The following is a 23,555-nucleotide window of genomic DNA, read 5'->3' on the forward strand; positions in this document are numbered from 1 at the left end:
TATTACAACCCCGATTCCAAAAAAGTTGGGACAAAGTACAAATTGTAAATAAAAACAGAATGCAATAATTTACAAATCTCAAAAACTGATATTGTATTCACAATAGAACATAGACAGCATATCAAATGTCGAAAGTGAGACATTTTGAAATTTCATGCCAAATATTGGCTCATTTGAAATTTCATGACAGCAACACATCTCAAAAAAGTTGGGACAGGGGCAATAAGAGGCTGTAAAAGTTAAAGGTACAAAAAAGGAACAGCTGGAGGACCAAATTGCAACTCATTAGGTCAATTGGCAATAGGTCATTAACATGACTGGGTATAAAAAGAGCATCTTGGAGTGGCAGCGGCTCTCAGAAGTAAAGATGGGAAGAGGATCACCAATCCCCCTAATTCTGCGCCGACAAATAGTGGAGCAATATCAGAAAGGAGTTCGACAGTGTAAAATTGCAAAGAGTTTGAACATATCATCATCTACAGTGCATAATATCATCAAAAGATTCAGAGAATCTGGAAGAATCTTTGTGCGTAAGGGTCAAGGCTGGAAAACCATACCGGGTGCCCGTGATCTTCGGGCCCTTAGACGGCACTGCATCACATACAGGCATGCTTCTGTATTGGAAATCACAAAATGGGCTCAGGAATATTTCCAGAGAACATTATCTGTGAACACAATTCACCGTGCCATCCGCCGTTGCCAGCTAAAACTCTATTGTTCAAAGAAGAAGCCGTATCTAAACATGATCCAGAAGCGCAGACGTCTTCTCTGGGCCAAGGCTCATTTAAAATGGACTGTGGCAAAGTGGAAAACTGTTCTGTGGTCAGACGAATCAAAATTTGAAGTTCTTTATGGAAATCAGGGACGCCGTGTCATTCAGACTAAAGAGGAGAAGGACGACCCAAGTTGTTATCAGCGCTCAGTTCAGAAGCCTGCATCTCTGATGGTATGGGGTTGCATTAGTGCGTGTGGCATGGGCAGGTTACACATCTGGAAAGACACCATCAATGCTGAAAGGTATATTCAGGCTCTAGAGCAACATATGCTCCCATCCAGATGACATCTCTTTCAGGGAAGACCTTGCATTTTCCAACATGACAATGCCAAACCACATACTGCATCAATTACAGCATCATGGCTGCGTAGAAGAAGGGTCCGGGTACTGAACTGGCCAGCCTGCAGTCCAGATCTTTCACCCATAGAAAACATTTGGCGCATCATAAAACGGAAGATACGACAAAAAAGACCTAAGACAGTTGAGCAACTAGAATCCTACATTAGACAAGAATGGGTTAACATTCCTATCCCTAAACTTGAGCAACTTGTCTCCTCAGTCCCCAGACGTTTACAGACTGTTGTAAAGAGAAAAGGGGATGTCTCACAGTGGGAAACATGGCCTTGTCCCAACTTTTTTGAGATGTGTTGTTGTCATGAAATTTAAAATCACCTAATTTTTCTCTTTAAATGATACATTTTCTCAGTTTAAACATTTGATATGTCATCTATGTTCTATTCTGAATAAAATATGGAATTTTGAAACGTCCACATCATTGCATTCCGTTTTTATTTACAATTTGTACTTTGTCCCAACTTTTTTGGAATCAGGGTTGTATACTGAACAGCATTAAGTCATTAATTATTTATTCATGCTGTTCAAATAATTGCCATTGACTACTGTTACACCCACAAGGCTTGCTTGGTGAGACAACATGAACAGGAGACCATGCATAGACATATTTCAAGAAACAAATTTTTTTTGAAGTAAATAAGAGTGCTCACAGAGATGAAATAACATCAGGGTAAGTGGAAGGGTGAGAGAACAAAAAACAACGTACAGTGCAAGCTGGAAAAGAAAGAGAGAGAGAGAGAGAGAATACCATACATCAGCTAGGTAGCTCTTTTATGGTCCAAGCAGGCCAATCAGGTAACCAAACCTGTGCCTCCAGTACTAGTCAAATGTTTTGGCACCCCTACTCATTCATAGGTTTTTCTCATCTCATTATCTCATCTCATTATCTGTAGCCGCTTTATCCTGTTCTACAGGGTCGCAGGCAAGCTGGAGCCTATCCCAGCTGACTACGGGTCAGCTACGGTCAATTTAGAGCCACCAGTTAACCTAACCTGGTTAGGTTAACCAGGTTAACCTAACATAACATTTTCCTTCCTGAAAATGTTTATTTTAGATTCTTCAGCATATCCAGCATTTACCTTGATAATGCTTTGCACATTATTGGCATTCTCTTAACCAGCTTCATGAGGGAGTCACCTGGAATGCATTTCAGTTAACAGGTCAACGGGTAATTCGTAGACGAGTTTCTTGCCTTCTTAATGCATTTAAGATCAAACAGTAAATCATAGATAAATAACCCTAGAACACAACTGTAGTAATCCATATTATGTCACGAATCGCTCAGCTAAGTAAAGAGAAATGACATCCATCATTACTTTAAGACATGAAGTGACTTTAAATTAATAAAAATAAAGAAAAAGCATTGAATTAGAAGGTGTGTCCAAACTTTTGACTGGTACTGACTGTATTGCTCATCAGCTGCCTGGCCAGCTAGCTGACATTGATTTGTATGGGTTACTGCCATCTTTAGATTAGCTATTTTAATAATATTGAATAATATTGGCTGGTATTGAGTGGTATATCAGATATATTCCATTCAGCTAGCATGATATTGAACAAGTCAAAGACTTGTAGCTGAATGGAATATATCTCATAGACCTAGAAAAAAGCCATTATTATTATTATTATTATACATTCACACTCTCTTCATATCAGCATTCTCGAAGGCTAACGCTAGCTGACCCGCGACTTGGTGCTGTTAGTGTGGCAGTCCAGTTACCTTCCAGCCAGTGTAGTGTAGGCCAAAGCTAGCACAGTCAAGATTATTATTATTATTATTATTATTATTATTATTATTATTATTTTCCCTGTGTAATTTATTTAGTTACTTTTAAAATCAACATTGACAGCTACACACAACAGAGTGACCTGGCAACCAAAATTCTCTCAAAATCTTTCTTTTTTAACAAAGCAAACCTGGCGGCCATGTTTGTTTACAAATCGTCACTGCCACTCGCTAATGCAGAAGTTGTACGTCTCCAATGCGTGACGTCGTGTTGTCTTGACAACGTGCAATAGTGTATGAATATTGCACGGTCATTCGCCATTGGGTAGAGTGGAGTAATACATGGAGGATAAGCGATATGCTAACAATATTGCATGCTATCAATAAATCCACTAGAAGGGAACAGAATACATGTTTTATTCCATGGACAAAGTGCCCTGTGCTTATATTAATAATATAGTTTATTTAGAGATTTTTTGCTTGTGGTTTTTGGCAGAGATGTGGATGATGACTGTGACTCAGTTGACAATTCCCTGTTGAACCTAAAGAGCCTTCCATATGCAGCCACTACAGCTTCCTTGTCCTCCAGCAGTCATGGGATTATTCTGTCTGTGGCTTCGGCTTTAGTATCATAGCTTCCTGTTTTGCTTTATCTAAGTCATCCAAGCACTTTCCTTTTACTCTGGCTTTATTCCATTGTCATCCCTGTCCATTTGTGACTCCAGATTGGGTCCTGGATCTGTCAGGTAGGCATGCCCTGTCAGTATTGGCATCACTTTGTATTCTGCACAAGCATGGTTTAATATATGAAAAAAGAAGGAATCCAAGGCACTCTTCGTATCCAACTGTATAAAAAGCCTTTATTTTACATGGCTATTTCATCCAGAAAATATGAGCTAAGCAGCAATCCACACGTAGCGGCACAAACAGCCTTCTTCAGGGCATGCTGCTCCAACAAACAATTTCCTCTTAAGAGGTAAACTAATTTTAAACACCTAAATGCAAACTGGTAATGAATTCACAGGTATGCTGCTCAAGAAAAAGCCACTAGATGGCAATATCCCTTAGGTTAAGTCCATATGAGCACGAAATTATTTCTTTTTTCATCAATTCCTGAGCACTTTGGATTTTTTTTCTCATCTTATGGTTTAATATATTTCTTTATGATTAGACTTGCAGGCTCCCACATTGACTCGGATCTCCCCAAGCTCTGGGGTCTCACCTGGAGAAGTCCTTCAGTTCAGATGTACCACACCCAGCCCAATGCGCATCTCTGTAGACTTCAGTTTATATAAAACTGGGACATTAATAAAGAACCAAACTGCAGAGTCCACAGCAACATTTTCGCTGACTGTAGATGCCTCACATCAGGGTCAGTACACCTGTGACTACTCATACAGGGAAAGTAACTCCATATCATCCAGGAGCAGCTCCATTCCCATCACTGTGGGTAAGTAACATTTTCTGGACTTTTTTTAACCAGTACCAGACACATTTTCAAGCTCTGATTGCAGTCTAGTTTTGTTAATTTCTTCATTTTCAGTTAGACTCATACTAACTGGCTTTTATATTTGAAATTCATGACAAAAAAAAACTCACTGTTGTTTTCTAGTGAACTTGCAGCAGCCCAATATCTCCTTCCATGCTGATGATGAAGGCTTCCATCGGGGGTTAAACAGATGGTTCCATAGGGAGTCTGATGGACCAGAAGTGACAAAGGGCTATGGCTTCTCCATCATCTGCTCCACTGAACCTCAGTATCCAGGAGGTTCCTTCCACTTGGAGTTCAGTGAATCCAACATCACCTGGACTCAGACATCTGTTAACCACTCAGCCGTCTTCCTTTTTCCTGAAGCAGATTTTGTCCATCAGGGAATTTACAGCTGTACTTATGAAGTGAACGTGTCTACACGCATCTTTACCTCCACTGCCACTGAACCCTTGGTCATTGTTGTGAAAGGTATAGTAAAATAAACTAGCTCTGTTTTTGTGTTCTGCGGTTTAATATTTCAAAAGCTTGATGGTTTCTCTCAGCATCTCTGGCTCCCTACATTGGTGTTGGAGTGACGGCAGGATTGCTTCTCATCTTAGTTCCAGTCATCATTTGCTTTGTAAAGACACAGAAAGGATGGAAATTTCAGCTGGATAAGAAGAAGGATTCACAGCGTGAGTTGTGAAAGTCACAAACATTTAATTATATATTTTAAAAAGAAGTCCCATTGAAGATGGAACTAATATCACTTTGGTTTATATCACAGCCCTGTTGCATCTGTAAATCTGATTAATTTTCTTGAACAACAGTTCTGACAGTAGTGCAGCTACAGATCACAGGTTTATATTTACAAGCGGCGACATAGTGGTTAGCACTGTCGCTTCACAACAAGAAGGTTCTGGGTTCGAGCCCAGCAATCAACGGGGGCCTTTCTGTGTGGAGTTTGCATGTTCTCCCCATGTCTGTGTGGGTTTCCTCCAGGTGCTCCGGTTTACCTCACAGTCCAAAGACATGCAGGTTAGGATAATTGGTGGCTCTAAATCAACTGTAGATGTGGCTGTGAATTGTTGTTTATGTGTATGTGTCAGCCCTGCAATGATTATGGCAACTTGTCCAGGGTGTACCCCGCCTCTCACCCATAGTCAGCTAGGATAGGCTCCAGCTTGCCTGTGACCCTGCACAGAATAAGTGGTTACGGATAATAGATGGATGGATGGATGTATTGCTGACATGGTGTAAGTTTCTACAAGGACATGTTTTTTAAAGGTCATAGGCAATGGTCAGAGGTGAAATCTAGAATATCAGCTTTATTGTCTAGAAGAACAACCCAAAAAGCGAATTCAGTTGGACTTTGGTCGTGAGAGGTTGTGTAAAATGTCTGAAAGCGATAGCGATTTTGAAGTAGGAACTCTCCAAATTGAATATTGAGAGGTGAAACCATATATGTATGAACCTATGGCCGGAAGCAATCGGTGAATGTGTCTCACTGGTTTGACCGTGCGGCCTCGGAATCGGACAGCGACTCGGCCGACTCTGATCGCGGTGACCCCAGACCTCAACAAGACTCGCGCCCAAACGATTTATCCTGGTAGTTATGATAAATTCCTACTTTTGTCGTAATACTAAATAAGAGCCCTTTTGAAGAGTAATTAAACCGCCCTCCCTAGTGGATATAGGGAACGATTACTGGACAGTGCGCCGGTAGGCCACATTAGCCTGCCATCCATGGCATTATACTATTTATAGCCGACTCTAAACGAGGAAATATCCCTTTGTCTCATTTCCACAATGATTGTACAGGATCCCTCAGGATTCTTGACTGTCAATTGCAAGCAAAAGTAAAAAATGTTTACCTCCAATCTTCTCCTTTTTGCTTGAGCATTGCTGCTCCATTTCTTCTTTGACTGCTTGATTTTGTTTCACACGCACAATCCACTCTCCATCTTGTCTCCTCTTCCGGAAAAAAATAACCCTCTGGCTTCACGTGCACAATCCACTCTCTCAGAAAAATGTAAACTTCTTCCTGAACCGGTCCCATTGTTACAGTTCACTGCACAACAATAAGGCATGTTTTTTCTTTGGAAATTCCTTTGGAAATTCCTTTGGAATTTCTTTGGAAATTCCAAAGGATTTGTACAGGATCCCTCAGGATTCTTGACTGTCAATTGCAAGCAAAAGTAAAAATGTTTACCTCCAATCTTATTTTTGCTTGAGCGTTGCTGCTCTGTTTCTTCTTTGACTGCTTGATTTTGTTTCACGCGCACAATCTACTCTCTCCACCTCATCTCCTCCTCTTCCGGAAAAAAACAACCCTCTGGCTTCACGTGCACAATCCACTCTCTCTGCCTCTTCTCTCTTGGAAAAACTTCTTCCTGAACTGGTCCTGTTGCGACAGTTCACTGCACAACAATAAGGCATGGTTTTTCTTCATCTCCTCTTTCGGAAAAAGCCAACCTACTCGCTCTGCCTCTTCTCCTTTTTCGGAAAAAGCCAATCCTCTCACTCCGCCTCTTCTCCTTTTTTGGAAAAAGCCAACCCTCTCGCTCCGCCTCTTTTCCTTTTTCGTAAAAAGCCAACCCTCTCGCTCTGCCTCTTCTCCTCTTCCAGAAAAAGCCAATCCACTCTCTGTCTCTTCTCCTCTCTCGGAAAAAGGTAAAAACTTCTTCCTGAACCAGTCCCATTGTTACAGCGCACTGCACAACAATAAGGCATGGTTTTTCTTTGGAAATTCCTGAACGCACATCTGCACTCAAGCCGAATGGCAATGTAAGTAAACAGAAGTGGACTCAACTCAAGCTGTTTGTTTGTCTTAAATGACATCATGCGCCGAGTGGTCACGAAAATAGCCGAACAGAAATTCGCCGCGATCCGCGCTAACTTCATCTCATCTCATTATCTCTAGCTGCTTTATCCTGTTCTACAGGGTCGCAGGCAAGCTGGAGCCTATCCCAGCTGACTACGGGCGAAAGGCGGGGTACACACTGGACAAGTCGCCAGGTCATCACAGGGCTGACACATAGACACAGACAACCATTCACACTCACATTCACACCTACGCTCAATTTAGAGTCACCAGTTAACCTAACCTGCATGTCTTTGGACTGTGGGGGAAACCGGAGCACCCGGAGGAAACCCACGTGGACACGGGGAGAACATGCAAACTCCACACAGAAAGGCCCTCGTCGGCCACGGGACTCGAACCCGGACCTTCTTGCTGTGAGGCGACAGTGCTAACCACTACACCACCGTGCCGCCCTCGCACTAACTTTATTTTAATTATTATTTATTAACAATACTTCTTGGGACCAGAAGAAAATTACAGAGGGTTTTTTAACATATAAAGTTTCACTCACTCATCTCATTTTCATCCGCTTATCCGGGACCGGGTCGCAGAGGCAGCAGTCTGAGCATGGAAGCCCAAACTTCCCTCTCCCCAGACACCTCGGGAAGAACATCGAGGCATTCCCAGGCTAGCCGAGAGACATGGTCCCTCCAGCATGTCCTGGGTCTTCCCTGGGGCCTCCTCCTGGGGGGACATGCCTGGAACACCTCCCCAGGGAGGCGTCCAGGAGGCATCCAAAAGAGATGCCCAAGCCACCTCAACTGATTCCTCTCGGTGTGGAGGAGTAGCGGCTCTACTCCGAGCTCCTCCCGAGTGACTGTGCTTCTCACTCTATCTCTAAGGGAGCGCCCAGCCACCCTGCAAAGGAAACTCATTTCGGCTGCTTTTATCCGCAATCTTGTTCTTTTGGTCATTACCCAAAGCTCATGACCATAGGTGAAAGTCGGAACGTAGATTGATTGTATAAAGTTTCAAATGTGCATAAAATTAAAACCTTTGCCTATGAGCTTTAAGTATTTCTGGAAGGAGTTTTTAGTGTCAGCACTTTTTAAAAAGTCAGAGGTAAAGCTATAATTTTTTCAACAAGGGAATGCCTTCACCGCAGAAGAGTTTGCAGAGAAACACTTTGTAGTTTCTCAGTTACATGACAAGCTGCTGCTGTATTTGTTTTTTTCACTTCAAGAAAGAGAAAAAAGAGGCTGGTGAGGGAACAGCTGTTTATGGCTGCTATAACATAAGTGAGAGCAGGAACTAACTTGTGTTGCAGACCTTGCAAAACAAGTCAATATAAATGGATAAAAAGTACACTGCCTGGCCAAAAAAACCTTGTCATTTGGATTTAAATAAACACATAAGAGCCTTTGATTGGATAATTACTGCAGCGATTAATATTTCAGCTGCAACAATTCTTTTAACCCTAACTGAAGCAGTCAGTAGCTTCTCATTTCTTAAACAAACATATCGGAAGATGCATCCCATGGCCATGGAAAAGATGTGACTGTGTTTCAGAAGGTCAAATTATTGACCTGCAGCAAACATCCATTATCTGTAATGGCTTATCTTGTGCAGGGTTGCGGGCAAGCTGGAGCCTATTCAAGCTGACTATGGGCAAGGGGCGGGGTTCACCCTGGACAAGTCACCAGGTCATCACAGGGCTGGCACATGGAGACAACCAACCATTCACACACTCATTCACACCTACAGTCAATTTAGAGCCAACAATTGACCTAACCTGCATGTCTTTGGACTGTGGGGGAAACCGGAGCACCCAGGGAAAACCCATGCAAACACAGGGAGAACATGCAAACTTTGCACAGAAAGGCCCCTGTCAGCCACTGGGCTTGAACCCAGAACCTTCTTGCTGTGAGGTGACTGTGCTAACCACTACACCACCATGCTGCCCTGCATTAAGCAAAGAAAACAGTTTAGGAGATTGCTGAAGTGTCTGGAATTGGGTTAAGTCCAATGTTGTCCAACGCATTATTAAAACCTGGAAGGATAGTGGTGAACCATCAACTTTGCAGGAGGAATGTGGTCAGAAAAAACTCCTGACTGACCATGATCGGAGATCACTTAATCACTTAGTGAAGCTGAATCATAAAAATCAACAGCAGAACTCACGGCTATGTTTAATAGTGAATGTAAGAGCATTTCCACATTCACAATGCAATGAGAACTCACAGGTGGTATTTTCCAGAGTGGTTCAGGAAGCATGAGGAATCATTTTCACACGTGAATTAACCACCACAGAGTCCCAACCTTGACCCCACTGAATGTCTTTGGGATGCTGGAGAAGACTTTACAGAGAGGTTCAACTCTCCTGTTGTCAAGACAAGATCATGACAAACAATTAATGCAACTCTGGATGGAAATAAATTTCGCAATGTTGCATAAGATTGTTGAAACAATCCCATGGTGAAATTGCACCATAATCAAATCTAAAGGTGGTCCACAGAAATATTAGTGTGTGAGACTTTTTTTTTTTTGGCCATGCAATCTATATTTCATTCATGGAAAAAATTAATCAATGGAAAATTTCTTAGGCACAAGAAGGGAATCATCATTGTTGATTATTTTCTTGTAACAGCATGACAGTTTTATTTATGACTTGTATTATCCATCCATCCATCGTCTGTAACCGCTTATCCTGTGCAGGGTCGCGGGTTACATGTATTATTCTTGTTTAAATTGAATATATCTTGATATTGAAAAATGACCTGGAAATGTTTGTGTATTTTGACTTAATCAACTTGTAGGGCCCAAAAACACATACGAGAGTCCCCAAGGAGAGATCGAGATGGATGATGGTGTTTATGAAACCACTTTCTACCAGAAGGAAGATTCAGAGGATTTGGATAATGACTACCACAATGTTGATGCTGATGAGCATAGAAGTAACGTGGACAATGACTATGAGGATGAAGAAATTTATGCAAACTGTGTAGCATAGTGTGAAGAACTAAAAAATTGTCCAATATTCACAGTCCAGAAACAATAACATGGTTAAATGAGGTAATTTTCCATCGTTAAGATATCATTATTGTTAATTATACATGGTTTAAATTACACACACTTCAGAATCAGTTTGTTCTTTACTCATTAATCTTTTCAGATGTAACAAGATTAAAAACTTTTAATTTAATTTTCTTACCGGTTTCATACACATTTATGTTACAACTCCTTAACATTGAAATAATTTAGAGAGCAAATAAATTGGTTAATGTTAAATATTGAAGATTAAAATCAACAGTCAGCATTGTACAGTGTTTTAGATGTTTTACAGCCATACAGAACCTGTGTGTGTGTGTATGTATATATATATATATATATATATATATATATATATATATATATATATACATATATATATATATATAAAATTTTTTTAGTGGATTTGGGCCAATCTTTTAAAAAAAAATAATTAAAATTTTAATTTAATAAACTATTTTTGTATAGTCAAATTATTATTGGGTTTTATTACATTCTGTTTAATCTATTGACTCTCTCTTACATTTCTGTCATAAATAATCAGTATTATGAATAGCACATTGGGATTTTGTAGATTTTGGATCAAAAATTGAAATTTTGGTGCAAATAATTATACAAGCATTTATTTGTGATAAAAATGCAATTAGTTTTATTACCTATTTAAAATTGTTAGATATGTATGTTAAAGAACTTGTGGTGGTATGTATATGCTCCTTTTGCTATGAAGAGCATGTATGATTTTTAAATTAATCATTTGTATGTTTGTGACAACAAAGCATTGAAGATTTATATAAATAAAAGTATAATGATCTAATTCACTAAAAAACCTGGAATTCCCCATTCAAAGTTAACCAGTTCCTATAGATAGATAGATAGATAGATAGATAGATAGATAGATAGATGAATTAATGTGAGTTGCATGATTTTTTTTAAAATTACAACCAGTGAATAAAATGCAACACAGTGCAATGTTCTTTATTCACCATTATGCACAATGTTTCTCATAAGATCTCTTTATAGCCTTGCCACAAATTGCATTTTGTTGTATTATTTTCTATTCATGCTTGCTCTATAACTTATAATTTGTTTTGTATTAATATACTGTACATTCACTCTACAGTGGATATAAAAAATTCTACCCATCCTTGTGAAAATTGCATGTTTTCTGATGTGAGAAATGAAACCAAGATACATGTTATAAAAACAGACTGCAGGATACAAATGCAGGTTAAAGTTTTTGTTAAAAGCTGCACAAACAGACAGGCCCAAAACAAGAGACAATATTGAGGGCCAGAAAAGAAAAAAAAAAGCCAGAAAGGTCAGGTGTTCAATAAGGTATCAAAGGAAAAAGGAAAAAAGTCCTCAAACAAGGACTATTATTATATTTTATTTCTGTGTTTACCAAATTGCTTTGCGAGGTCATGTGTCCTAGATAATTAAGACAATTGTGGACAATAATTGGTCCAATCAAAAGTAGGGGGTAGTAAACTTCTAATTGCTGTCATCTGTTAGATAGTCTAATTAGTAACTCAACAGGCCTAGAAGCCTGAATTACTGCATAAATAGGAAGTGCTCTGGCAGTAGTGGTGTCCTTGCAATCATTTGTTAATAGAAATGGATTATAAACAAGTAAGAGTAGGTGTGCTGTTAGTCTTTGTAGTTGGTTTATCAGCAGCGTAGTGGCAAAGTTTGGGGAATAGCCAAGCTCTTGCTAGACTTGACACTGATGTTTTAGAGCATCTTTCAGTGCAAATTAATGCTGGGTTGCCTTCTCAATAGACTCAAGGTAGCTTTCAAGCTGGAAGCTCTGCAGTAGCCCCACTTGGACTGCAACTTCAAAATCCTTCAGCTACTGAAGGCCAGCAAGTAACTTGGTAACTGGTGAAACAACTGACTTGGTGTTTTCCAGTAGCACCACAAATCCCAACCCCAATGTATTTTATAAGACTACCTTGTCCTGTTCTCTCGGAGGGTAATAAGGTGCAGTGAATGTTGAGGTGATTGAAAGATCTACTTGGGGCTGATGCAGTGGCGGCTCCTGAATTTTTTTTTTCGGGGGGGGCAATTTTCCCCCGTTATGTCTACACGGACTGTAAATGTCCACAGGACTGAAGTAAATTGACCTAGGTAGCAAATCAATTGGCCGAACTTGTTTTTGCCTGGTAAATTCAGATATCAATACAGACAATATCTCTTCTCTCCACTAGGTGGCAACACTGAACAAGTTAAAGGTGGCAAACTAAGGTAGCCTAGTAAACTAGACCCACCCGCCTAGCGGCCAAAAATATTTTTGCCTACGAGTGGCAAATATTCACATTTAGTCTGGCTTGCCAGGCTAAAACTAAGGAAGATTCATTGTGAAGCCTTCAAAGCAAAACATTTGGCATCACAATCAATTAATATTACATTACTCATTTATTTTCTCATATTATTCCAGTATTCTATAATAAGTAGACACAAATTCTTAATTATAAACATTCTAATTTCTTCAGTTCTAAAGAATGTAAAGTGGCAGGATATAAATCCAAAACAAGTGTTTATTTAAGTTTTGAAAAAGATGAAGAAAAGCAGAACCATCAAACATGTGCAGCTTAATTATGTGGTTTTTTTTTAATATGGAATTGCACCATTTTAACAACAAATAATTCTAAATAAATTCTGCAGTTTTTTTCCCCAAGAATTCCTCCAGAAAGCCATGCCTTAAGAGGAAATTTAAAGTATTACAAGCATGTCAATGAACACAAAAGGCTTTAGTTATTTAGCTATATACACACAAGGTTACACAAGGTTTTGTAGTCAGTGCAACTTGGCTTAACAAGTTGGGAAAAAGGTAAGGTGCTGCTGGCTCCAATGAACACATACTGTACAATATATAAAAACTGAAAATATGCTTAATTTACACCAAGTCAGAGAGAACTTGAGGCTACTGAAATATTCCAAGCATGGCAATGTTAAACTGCCATTGGCAAAACAAAAACATGGCAATGTTAAACTGCCATTGGCAAAACAAAAGCATGGCAATGTTAAACTGCCACTGGCAAAACAAAAACATGGCAATGTTAAACTGCCATTGGCAAAACAAAAGCATGGCAATGTTAAACTGCCATTGGCAAAACAAAAACATGGCAATGTTAAACTGCCATTGGTAACACACACACACACACACACACACAACTTTTGCCTAGTAAATTCAAATATCAGATATCACTGTACCGTCTGCTGTGCTACTTCCAGGGTGGAAGAGAACGCAAGGGTAGCAAAAAAAGAGCATTGACTACATCACAGCCTGCTAGCCAAGTTTTGCGGTGGTACCAGTTCTTGTTAAAACCTCTTGAGTAGGTCTTCTCCCCCTTCGGAGACACTTGCTTGATGTTTAAATTCGGTTTAGGAGGTCCTCGCTGTTTGATTGCCGTTTTCTCCTCATTGGTACGACGACTAAAGGGAACTTCTTTCAGAGACGCTATTGTATTGTTGCACTCAACACTCACTGCCATCTTCATAGAATGTTCACACATTTCCCGCGCAAGTTGCGTTTTCCAGCCCGAAATTATGTTCAAAACCCGCCAAAATGCACTAAAAACCAATCTGGCAACACTTACGCGGCGCAACAGGCGTATGACGTAAGCACGCTGCTTGTGCGCGCACATAAAACCTAATAGAAAATGCATTGGGAGCAGGATTTTTGAAAAAAACGTACGTACCGTTAGTGTCAATGGGAGATTTTGGGGCAAATCTGAACCTGACAGAAATCGCCCCAAAAGGGCATGGCTACACCAGGCGCGACCTTAACCTGATTGGACATTACTGTTGGTAGTAGGAGTAGATAAAAAAAGAAAAAAAACCTCCCTCCCTGTTTGGGAGTGCGTCGCCCAAATCGCCCCTATTAACGAGTAACCAGTGGTTAGACCCCTGCTTCTGTTTACTGAATGATGATTCCTCACTTGAGATCTCTCTGCGTGACAAACGTCTGGCGTTTGCTGGCTTCACAGCTGCCAAAAAGACAATTCTTCAGCTGTGGTTTAAACCTGATATCAGTGCTAAATGCTACAGATCCTTAGTGGACATTGCATCATTAGAGGAGACCACAGCCCAACTGAACAACGCCAGTTTATCTACAGTAAATGCATGGAAAGAACTTTGCTCAAGAATTAAGGACATTCTAACCAGTTGAGGCCTACTGATATGATGTCCCTGCTATGTGTTTGTGATTTTTGTTTTTAGGGCCCGAGCCCTATAGGGCGAAGGCCCTATTGATCTTGTTCGGTTTTTTATTATTATTATTATTATTATTATTATTATTAGGGCCCGAGCCCTATAGGGCGAAGGCCCTATTGATCTTGTTCGGTTTTTTAGGGCCCGAGCCCTATAGGGCGAAGGCCCTATTGATCTTGTTCGGTTTTTTATTATTATTAGGGCCCGAGCCCTATAGGGCGAAGGCCCTATTGATCTTGTTCGGTTTTTTATTATTATTATTATTATTATTATTATTATTAGGGCCCGAGCCCTATAGGGCGAAGGCCCTATTGATCTTGTTCGGTTTTTTATTAGGGCCCGAGCCCGAAAGGGCGAAGGCCCTATTGATCTTGTTCGGTTTTTTATTATTATTATTATTATTATTCCTTAGTCGCGGTCGCTGTTCGGCCTTTTTTGGGGCACTTCCTGTGGACGAAAACGCGCATATTTTGGATCATTTTATCGGCATGCCCTACGCTACTCAGATCCAAAACCCCAGATCTGGGCGGGGCTCTGGGCCTCTATAGCGCCCCCTAACGCCTTGAAAATTTTGCCTTTTTTCGAAGGCTCCTGGTTGCCATATAGTTTGTCGTAGAGGAACGAAATTTGGTTCACATATGTATCTTACTGAGACGAACAAAAAAAGTTCTATGAATGCATAGCCACGCCCAACAGGAAGTGAGGTAATTTTACTTTTGTGCGAAATGCATGGCCACGAAGACGGCGCAACTCCTCCTAGACCGTTCATGGGAATGTCACCAAAATTGATACACATCATCTACAGACATGGCTGACAAAAGTTACTAAATACGTTTCACGTAGGATAAAACGTTCAGAAGTTATACGTCAATCAATTTTCACTTCAAAATTTTACATGCTAAAAAATTCATTACAAATCTTCTAATTGCTCAAAACTGCTCATACTTCACACGCAAATCACTCATTGGGCTTCTGACATGTTACCCAATTTCTGTGATATTTCGCCACTGGGGGCGCTATTTTTGGGCAGAAAATCCAATCTTTCCTCAAATTTGGTCAAACTTCACGGCCACCCTCTTACTACCTCCCATGTCATGTATACCGCATTTTGGGAATTTTCGTCCATGGGGGGCGCTGTTTTTGGCCGTCGCAATTGCTCCAAAACGGGTTTTTGGTAAATAATTCCATTATGCTTTTCCTTCACACCACTACCTTGTGATAGTGCGTTCCTGTTGTAGACACTTATTTTTCCAACTCATAATCGCTCATGTACAGCATAGCGCCACCTTCTGACATGGGAAAAACCAAAAAATTTATTCTTCAAAAATCTATATCTCATCTTCTATTTACTCAATTGTCATCAAACTTCATACGCAAACTCTTCATAGCTCACCTGACATGTCCGCCAAATTTTGTGCACTTTCGCCCCTGGGGGTGCTGGTTATGGCGGAAATGATATTGCAGCTTCTGATTTGTCAAACTTGGCAAGCAAACTCTTTTCAAGACCCTTATTGGGGCGCTTGCCATGGTCGACAACGCACGAAATTTGGCTCCTTTTTCTTAGACTGCCACCGCTACTGAGAACCAAAAGCCCAGATCCAGCCGGGCCTCAGGGCCTCTATAGCGCCCCCTAACTCATTGTGATTTTGGCCTCCCGCTTTAAGGTGCCTGGTTGCCATGTAGTTTGTAGGAGTGGCATGCCATTTGGTACGCATATGTATCTCACTAAGCCGGACAAAAATGTAATGCCAATGCATTAGCCACGCCCAACAGGAAGTGAGGTAATTTCACTTTTGTGCGAAATGCATGGCCACGAAGACGGCGCAACTCCTCCTAGACTGTTCATAGGAATGTCACCAAAATTGATACACATCATCTACAGACATGGCTGACAAAAGTTACTAAATAAGTTTCATGTAGCTTAAACCGCTCAGAAGTTATACGTCAATCAATTTTTAATGCAAAATTTTACATGCTTAAAAATTCATAACAAATCTTCTAATTGCTCAAAACTGCTCATACTTCACACGCAAATCCCTCATTGGGCTTCTGACATGTTCCCCATTTTCTGTGATATTTCGCCACTGGGGGCGCTATTTTTGGGCAAACAATCCAATCTTTCCTCAAATTTGGTCAAACTTCACGGCCACCCTCTTACTACCGCCCATGTCATGTATACCACATTTTGGGAATTTTCGTCCATGGGGGGCGCTGTTTTTGGCCGACGCAATTTCTCCCAAAACGGGTTTTTGGTAAATAATTCCATAATGCTTTTCCTTCACACCACTACCTTGTGATAGTGCGTTGCTGTTGTAGACACTTATTTCTCCAACTCATAATCGCTCATGTACAGCATAGCGCCACCTTCTGACATGGGAAAAACCAAAAAATTTATTCTTCAAAAATCTATCTCTCATCTTCTATTTACTCAATTGTCATCAAACTTCATACGCAAACTCTTCATAGCTCTCCTGACATATCCGCCAAATTTTGTGCACTTTCACCCCTGGGGGTGCTGGTTATGGCACAAATGATATTGCAGCTTCTGATTGGTCAAACTTGGCAAGCAGACTCTTTACGGTATTTCGCGGGGACGCATGCCCCCGCCCCCCCTGGCCGCTGGCGCGAGGGCCCGTCGAGGCCGCTTGCGGCTTTAATTATTATTATTATTATTATTATTATTATTATTATTATTATTCCTTAGTCGCGGTCGCTGTTCGGCCTTTTTTGGGGCACTTCCTGTGGACGAAAACGCGCATATTTTGGATCATTTTATCGGCATCCCCTACGCTACTCAGATCCAAAACCCCAGATCGGGGCGGGGCTCTGGGCCTCTATAGCGCCCCCTAACGCCTTGAAAATTTTGCCTTTTTTCGAAGGCTCCTGGTTGCCATATAGTTTGTCGTAGAGGAACGAAATTTGGTTCACATATGTATCTTACTGAGACGAACAAAAAACGTTCTATGAATGCATAGCCACGCCCAACAGGAAGTGAGGTAATTTTACTTTTGTGCGAAATGCATGGCCACGAAGACGGCGCAACTCCTCCTAGACCGTTCATGGGAATGTCACCAAAATTGATACACATCATCTACAGACATGGCTGACAAAAGTTACTAAATACGTTTCACGTAGGATAAAACGTTCAGAAGTTATACGTCAATCAATTTTCACTTCAAAATTTTACATGCTAAAAAATTCATAACAAATCTTCTAATTGCTCAAAACTGCTCATACTTCACACGCAAATCACTCATTGGGCTTCTGACATGTTACCCAATTTCTGTGATATTTCGCCACTGGGGGCGCTATTTTTGGGCAAAAAATCCAATCTTTCCTCAAATTTGGTCAAACTTCACGGCCACCCTCTTACTACCTCCCATGTCATGTATACCGCATTTTGGGAATTTTCGTCCATGGGGGGCGCTGTTTTTGGCCGACGCAATTGCTCCAAAACGGGTTTTTGGTAAATAATTCCATAATGCTTTTCCTTCACACCACTACCTTGTGATAGTGCGTTCCTGTTGTGGACACTTATTTTTCCAACTCATAATCGCTCATGTACAGCATAGCGCCACCTTCTGACATGGGAAAAACCAAAAAATTTATTCTTCAAAAATCTATATCTCATCTTCTATTTACTCAATTGTCATCAAACTTCATACGCAAACTCTTCATAGCTCACCTGACATGTCCGCCAAATTTTGTGCACTTTCGCCCCTGGGGGTGCTGGTTATGGCGGAAATGATATTGTAGCTTCTGATTTGTCAAACTTGGCAAGCAAACTCTTTTCAAGACCCTTATTGGGGCGCTTGCCATGGTCGACAACGCACGAAATTTGGCTCCTTTTTCTTAGACTGCCACCGCTACTGAGAACCAAAAGCCCAGATCCAGCCGGGCCTCAGGGCCTCTATAGCGCCCCCTAACTCGTTGTGATTTTGGCCTCCCGCTTTAAGGTGCCTGGTTGCCATGTAGTTTGTAGGAGTGGCGTGCCATTTGGTACGCATATGTATCTCACTAAGCCGGACAAAAATGTAATGCCAATGCATTAGCCACGCCCAACAGGAAGTGAGGTAATTTCACTTTTGTGCGAAATGCATGGCCACGAAGACGGCGCAACTCCTCCTAGACTGTTCATAGGAATGTCACCAAAATTGATACACATCATCTACAGACATGGCTGACAAAAGTTACTAAATAAGTTTCACGTAGCTTAAACCGCTCAGAAGTTATACGTCAATCAATTTTTAATGCAAAATTTTACATGCTTAAAAATTCATAACAAATCTTCTAATTGCTCAAAACTGCTCATACTTCACACGCAAATCCCTCATTGGGCTTCTGACATGTTCCCCATTTTCTGTGATATTTCGCCACTGGGGGCGCAATTTTTGGGCAAACAATCCAATCTTTCCTCAAATTTGGTCAAACTTCACGGCCACCCTCTTACTACCGCCCATGTCATGTATACCACATTTTGGGAATTTTCGTCCATGGGGGGCGCTGTTTTAGGCCGACGCAATTTCTCCAAAACGGGTTTTTGGTAAATAATTCCATAATGCTTTTCCTTCACACCACTACCTTGTGATAGTGCGTTGCTGTTGTAGACACTTATTTCTCCATCTCATAATCGCTCATGTACAGCATAGCGCCACCTTCTGACATGGGAAAAACCAAAAAATTTATTCTTCAAAAATCTATCTCTCATCTTCTATTTATTCAATTGTCATCAAACTTCATACGCCAACTCTTCATAGCTCTCCTGACATATCCGCCAAATTTTGTGCACTTTCACCCCTGGGGGTGCTGGTTATGGCACAAATGATATTGCAGCTTCTGATTGGTCAAACTTGGCAAGCAGACTCTTTACGGTATTTCGCGGGGACGCATGCCCCCGCCCCCCCTGGCCGCTGGCGCGAGGGCCCGTCAAGGCCGCTTGCGGCTTTAATTATTATTATTATTCCTTAGTCGCGGTCGCTGTTCGGCCTTTTTTGGGGCACTTCCTGTGGACGAAAACGCGCATATTTTGGATCATTTTATCGGCATCCCCTACGCTACTCAGATCCAAAACCCCAGATCTGGGCGGGGCTCTGGGCCTCTATAGCGCCCCCTAACGCCTTGAAAATTTTGCCTTTTTTCGAAGGCTCCTGGTTGCCATATAGTTTGTCGTAGAGGAACGAAATTTGGTTCACATATGTATCTTACTGACACGAACAAAAAAAGTTCTATGAATGCATAGCCACGCCCAACAGGAAGTGAGGTAATTTTACTTTTGTGCGAAATGCATGGCCACGAAGACGGCGCAACTCCTCCTAGACCGTTCATGGGAATGTCACCAAAATTGATACACATCATCTACAGACATGGCTGACAAAAGTTACTAAATACGTTTCACGTAGGATAAAACATTCAGAAGTTATACGTCAATCAATTTTCACTTCAAAATTTTACATGCTAAAAAATTCATAACAAATCTTCTAATTGCTCAAAACTGCTCATACTTCACACGCAAATCACTCATTGGGCTTCTGACATGTTACCCAATTTCTGTGATATTTCGCCACTGGGGGCGCTATTTTTGGGCAAAAAATCCAATCTTTCCTCAAATTTGGTCAAACTTCACGGCTACCCTCTTACTACCTCCCATGTCATGTATACCGCATTTTGGGAATTTTCGTCCATGGGGGGCGCTGTTTTTGGCCGACGCAATTGCTCCAAAACGGGTTTTTGGTAAATAATTCCATAATGCTTTTCCTTCACACCACTACCTTGTGATAGTGCGTTCCTGTTGTAGACACTTATTTTTCCAACTCATAATCGCTCATGTACAGCATAGCGCCACCTTCTGACATGGGAAAAACCAAAAAATTTATTCTTCAAAAATCTATATCTCATCTTCTATTTACTCAATTGTCATCAAACTTCATACGCAAACTCTTCATAGCTCACCTGACATGTCCGCCAAATATTGTGCACTTTCGCCCCTGGGGGTGCTGGTTATGGCGGAAATGATATTGCAGCTTCTGATTTGTCAAACTTGGCAAGCAAACTCTTTTCAAGACCCTTATTGGGGCGCTTGCCATGGTCGACAACGCACGAAATTTGGCTCCTTTTTCTTAGACTGCCACCGCTACTGAGAACCAAAAGCCCAGATCCAGCCGGGCCTCAGGGCCTCTATAGCGCCCCCTAACTCGTTGTGATTTTGGCCTCCCGCTTTAAGGTGCCTGGTTGCCATGTAGTTTGTAGGAGTGGCATGCCATTTGGTACGCATATGTATCTCACTAAGCCGGACAAAAATGTAATGCCAATGCATTAGCCACGCCCAACAGGAAGTGAGGTAATTTCACTTTTGTGCGAAATGCATGGCCACGAAGACGGCGCAACTCCTCCTAGACTGTTCATAGGAATGTCACCAAAATTGATACACATCATCTACAGACATGGCTGACAAAAGTTACTAAATAAGTTTCACGTAGCTTAAACCGCTCAGAAGTTATACGTCAATCAATTTTTAATGCAAAATTTTACATGCTTAAAAATTCATAACAAATCTTCTAATTGCTCAAAACTGCTCATACTTCACACGCAAATCCCTCATTGGGCTTCTGACATGTTCCCCATTTTCTGTGATATTTCGCCACTGGGGGCGCTATTTTTGGGCAAACAATCCAATCTTTCCTCAAATTTGGTCAAACTTCACGGCCACCCTCTTACTACCGCCCATGTCATTTATACCACATTTTGGGAATTTTCGTCCATGGGGGGCGCTGTTTTTGGCCGACGCAATTTCTCCAAAACGGGTTTTTGGTAAATAACTCCATAATGCTTTTCCTTCACACCACTACCTTGTGATAGTGCGTTGCTGTTGTAGACACTTATTTCTCCAACTCATAATCGCTCATGTACAGCATAGCGCCACCTTCTGACATGGGAAAAACCAAAAAATTTATTCTTCAAAAATCTATCTCTCATCTTCTATTTACTCAATTGTCATCAAACTTCATACGCAAACTCTTCATAGCTCTCCTGACATATCCGCCAAATTTTGTGCACTTTCACCCCTGGGGGTGCTGGTTATGGCACAAATGATATTGCAGCTTCTGATTGGTCAAACTTGGCAAGCAGACTCTTTACGGTATTTCGCGGGGACGCATGCCCCCGCCCCCCCTGGCCGCTGGCGTGAGGGCCCGTCAAGGCCGCTTGCGGCTTTAATTAGGGCCCGAGCCCTATAGGGCGAAGGCCCTATTGATCTTGTTCGGTTTTTTATTATTATTATTATTATTATTATTCTTATTATTATTATTATTCCTTAGTCGCGGTCGCTGTTCGGCCTTTTTTGGGGCACTTCCTGTGGACGAAAACGCGCATATTTTGGATCATTTTATCGGCATCCCCTACGCTACTCAGATCCAAAACCCCAGATCTGGGCGGGGCTCTGGGCCTCTATAGCGCCCCCTAACGCCTTGAAAATTTTGCCTTTTTTCGAAGGCTCCTGGTTGCCATATAGTTTGTCGTAGAGGAACGAAAATTGGTTCACATATGTATCTTACTGAGACGAACAAAAAAAGTTCTATGAATGCATAGCCACGCCCAACAGGAAGTGAGGTAATTTTACTTTTGTGCGAAATGCATGGCCACGAAGACGGCGCAACTCCTCCTAGACCGTTCATGGGAATGTCACCAAAATTGATACACATCATCTACAGACATGGCTGACAAAAGTTACTAAATACGTTTCACGTAGGATAAAACGTTCAGAAGTTATACGTCAATCAATTTTCACTTCAAAATTTTACATGCTAAAAAATTCATAACAAATCTTCTAATTGCTCAAAACTGCTCATACTTCACACGCAAATCACTCATTGGGCTTCTGACATGTTACCCAATTTCTGTGATATTTCGCCACTGGGGGCGCTATTTTTGGGCAAAAAATCCAATCTTTCCTCAAATTTGGTCAAACTTCACGGCCACCCTCTTACTACCTCCCATGTCATGTATACCGCATTTTGGGAATTTTCGTCCATGGGGGGCGCTGTTTTTGGCCGACGCAATTGCTCCAAAACGGGTTTTTGGTAAATAATTCCATAATGCTTTTCCTTCACACCACTACCTTGTGATAGTGCGTTCCTGTTGTAGACACTTATTTTTCCAACTCATAATCGCTCATGTACAGCATAGCGCCACCTTCTGACATGGGAAAAACCAAAAAATTTATTCTTCAAAAATCTATATCTCATCTTCTATTTACTCAATTGTCATCAAACTTCATAGGCAAACTCTTCATAGCTCACCTGACATGTCCGCCAAATTTTGTGCACTTTCGCCCCTGGGGGTGCTGGTTATGGCGGAAATGATATTGCAGCTTCTGATTTGTCAAACTTGGCAAGCAAACTCTTTTCAAGACCCTTATTGGGGCGCTTGCCATGGTCGACAACGCACGAAATTTGGCTCCTTTTTCTTAGACTGCCACCGCTACTGAGAACCAAAAGCCCAGATCCAGCCGGGCCTCAGGGCCTCTATAGCGCCCCCTAACTCGTTGTGATTTTGGCCTCCCGCTTTAAGGTGCCTGGTTGCCATGTAGTTTGTAGGAGTGGCATGCCATTTGGTACGCATATGTATCTCACTAAGCCGGACAAAAATGTAATGCCAATGCATTAGCCACGCCCAACAGGAAGTGAGGTAATTTCACTTTTGTGCGAAATGCATGGCCACGAAGACGGCGCAACTCCTCCTAGACTGTTCATAGGAATGTCACCAAAATTGATACACATCATCTACAGACATGGCTGACAAAAGTTACTAAATAAGTTTCACATAGCTTAAACCGCTCAGAAGTTATACGTCAATCAATTTTTAATGCAAAATTTTACATGCTTAAAAATTCATAACAAATCTTCTAATTGCTCAAAACTGCTCATACTTCACACGCAAATCCCTCATTGGGCTTCTGACATGTTCCCCATTTTCTGTGATATTTCGCCACTGGGGGCGCTATTTTTGGGCAAACAATCCAATCTTTCCTCAAATTTGGTCAAACTTCACGGCCACCCTCTTACTACCGCCCATGTCATGTATACCACATTTTGGGAATTTTCGTCCATGGGGGGCGCTGTTTTTGGCCGACGCAATTTCTCCAAAACGGGTTTTTGGTAAATAACTCCAT

The 23,555-nt window shown here is 41.4% G+C and overlaps 1 protein-coding gene and 1 long non-coding RNA gene across 2 annotated transcripts; one reads left to right on the forward strand and one right to left on the reverse strand.

The window, feature by feature from the left end:
- Nucleotides 1–4,052: 4,052 nt before the first annotated feature.
- Nucleotides 4,053–10,361, forward strand: LOC132868914 (uncharacterized). Its single transcript, XM_060902216.1, has 4 exons — nucleotides 4,053–4,305; nucleotides 4,468–4,815; nucleotides 4,890–5,021; nucleotides 9,946–10,361. The coding sequence occupies exons 1-4, from the start codon at nucleotides 4,119–4,121 to the stop codon at nucleotides 10,137–10,139; spliced, it is 861 nt and encodes a 286-aa protein (XP_060758199.1). The 5' UTR covers nucleotides 4,053–4,118; the 3' UTR covers nucleotides 10,140–10,361.
- LOC132868917 (uncharacterized) lies at nucleotides 4,744–6,742 on the reverse strand. The gene is made up of 3 exons (XR_009650897.1): nucleotides 6,539–6,742; nucleotides 6,201–6,397; nucleotides 4,744–4,962 (listed from the first exon to the last, which is right to left on the reverse strand). It is a non-coding gene; the product is annotated as an uncharacterized LOC132868917 (long non-coding RNA).
- Nucleotides 10,362–23,555: the final 13,194 nt, after the last annotated feature.

The sequence above is a fragment of the Neoarius graeffei genome, chromosome 20, assembly GCF_027579695.1.
Source record: "Neoarius graeffei isolate fNeoGra1 chromosome 20, fNeoGra1.pri, whole genome shotgun sequence".
NCBI classification, from domain to species: Eukaryota; Metazoa; Chordata; class Actinopteri; order Siluriformes; family Ariidae; genus Neoarius; species Neoarius graeffei.

Coding starts and splice junctions, on each gene's coding strand:
- LOC132868914 (XM_060902216.1), top strand. CDS start 4,119: ATGCGCATCTCTGTAGACTTCAGTTTATATAAAACTGGGACATTAATA. Junction 4,306..4,467: donor CTCCATTCCCATCACTGTGG/GTAAGTAACATT, acceptor GTTGTTTTCTAG/TGAACTTGCAGCAGCCCAAT. Junction 5,022..9,945: donor TAAGAAGAAGGATTCACAGC/GTGAGTTGTGAA, acceptor ATCAACTTGTAG/GGCCCAAAAACACATACGAG.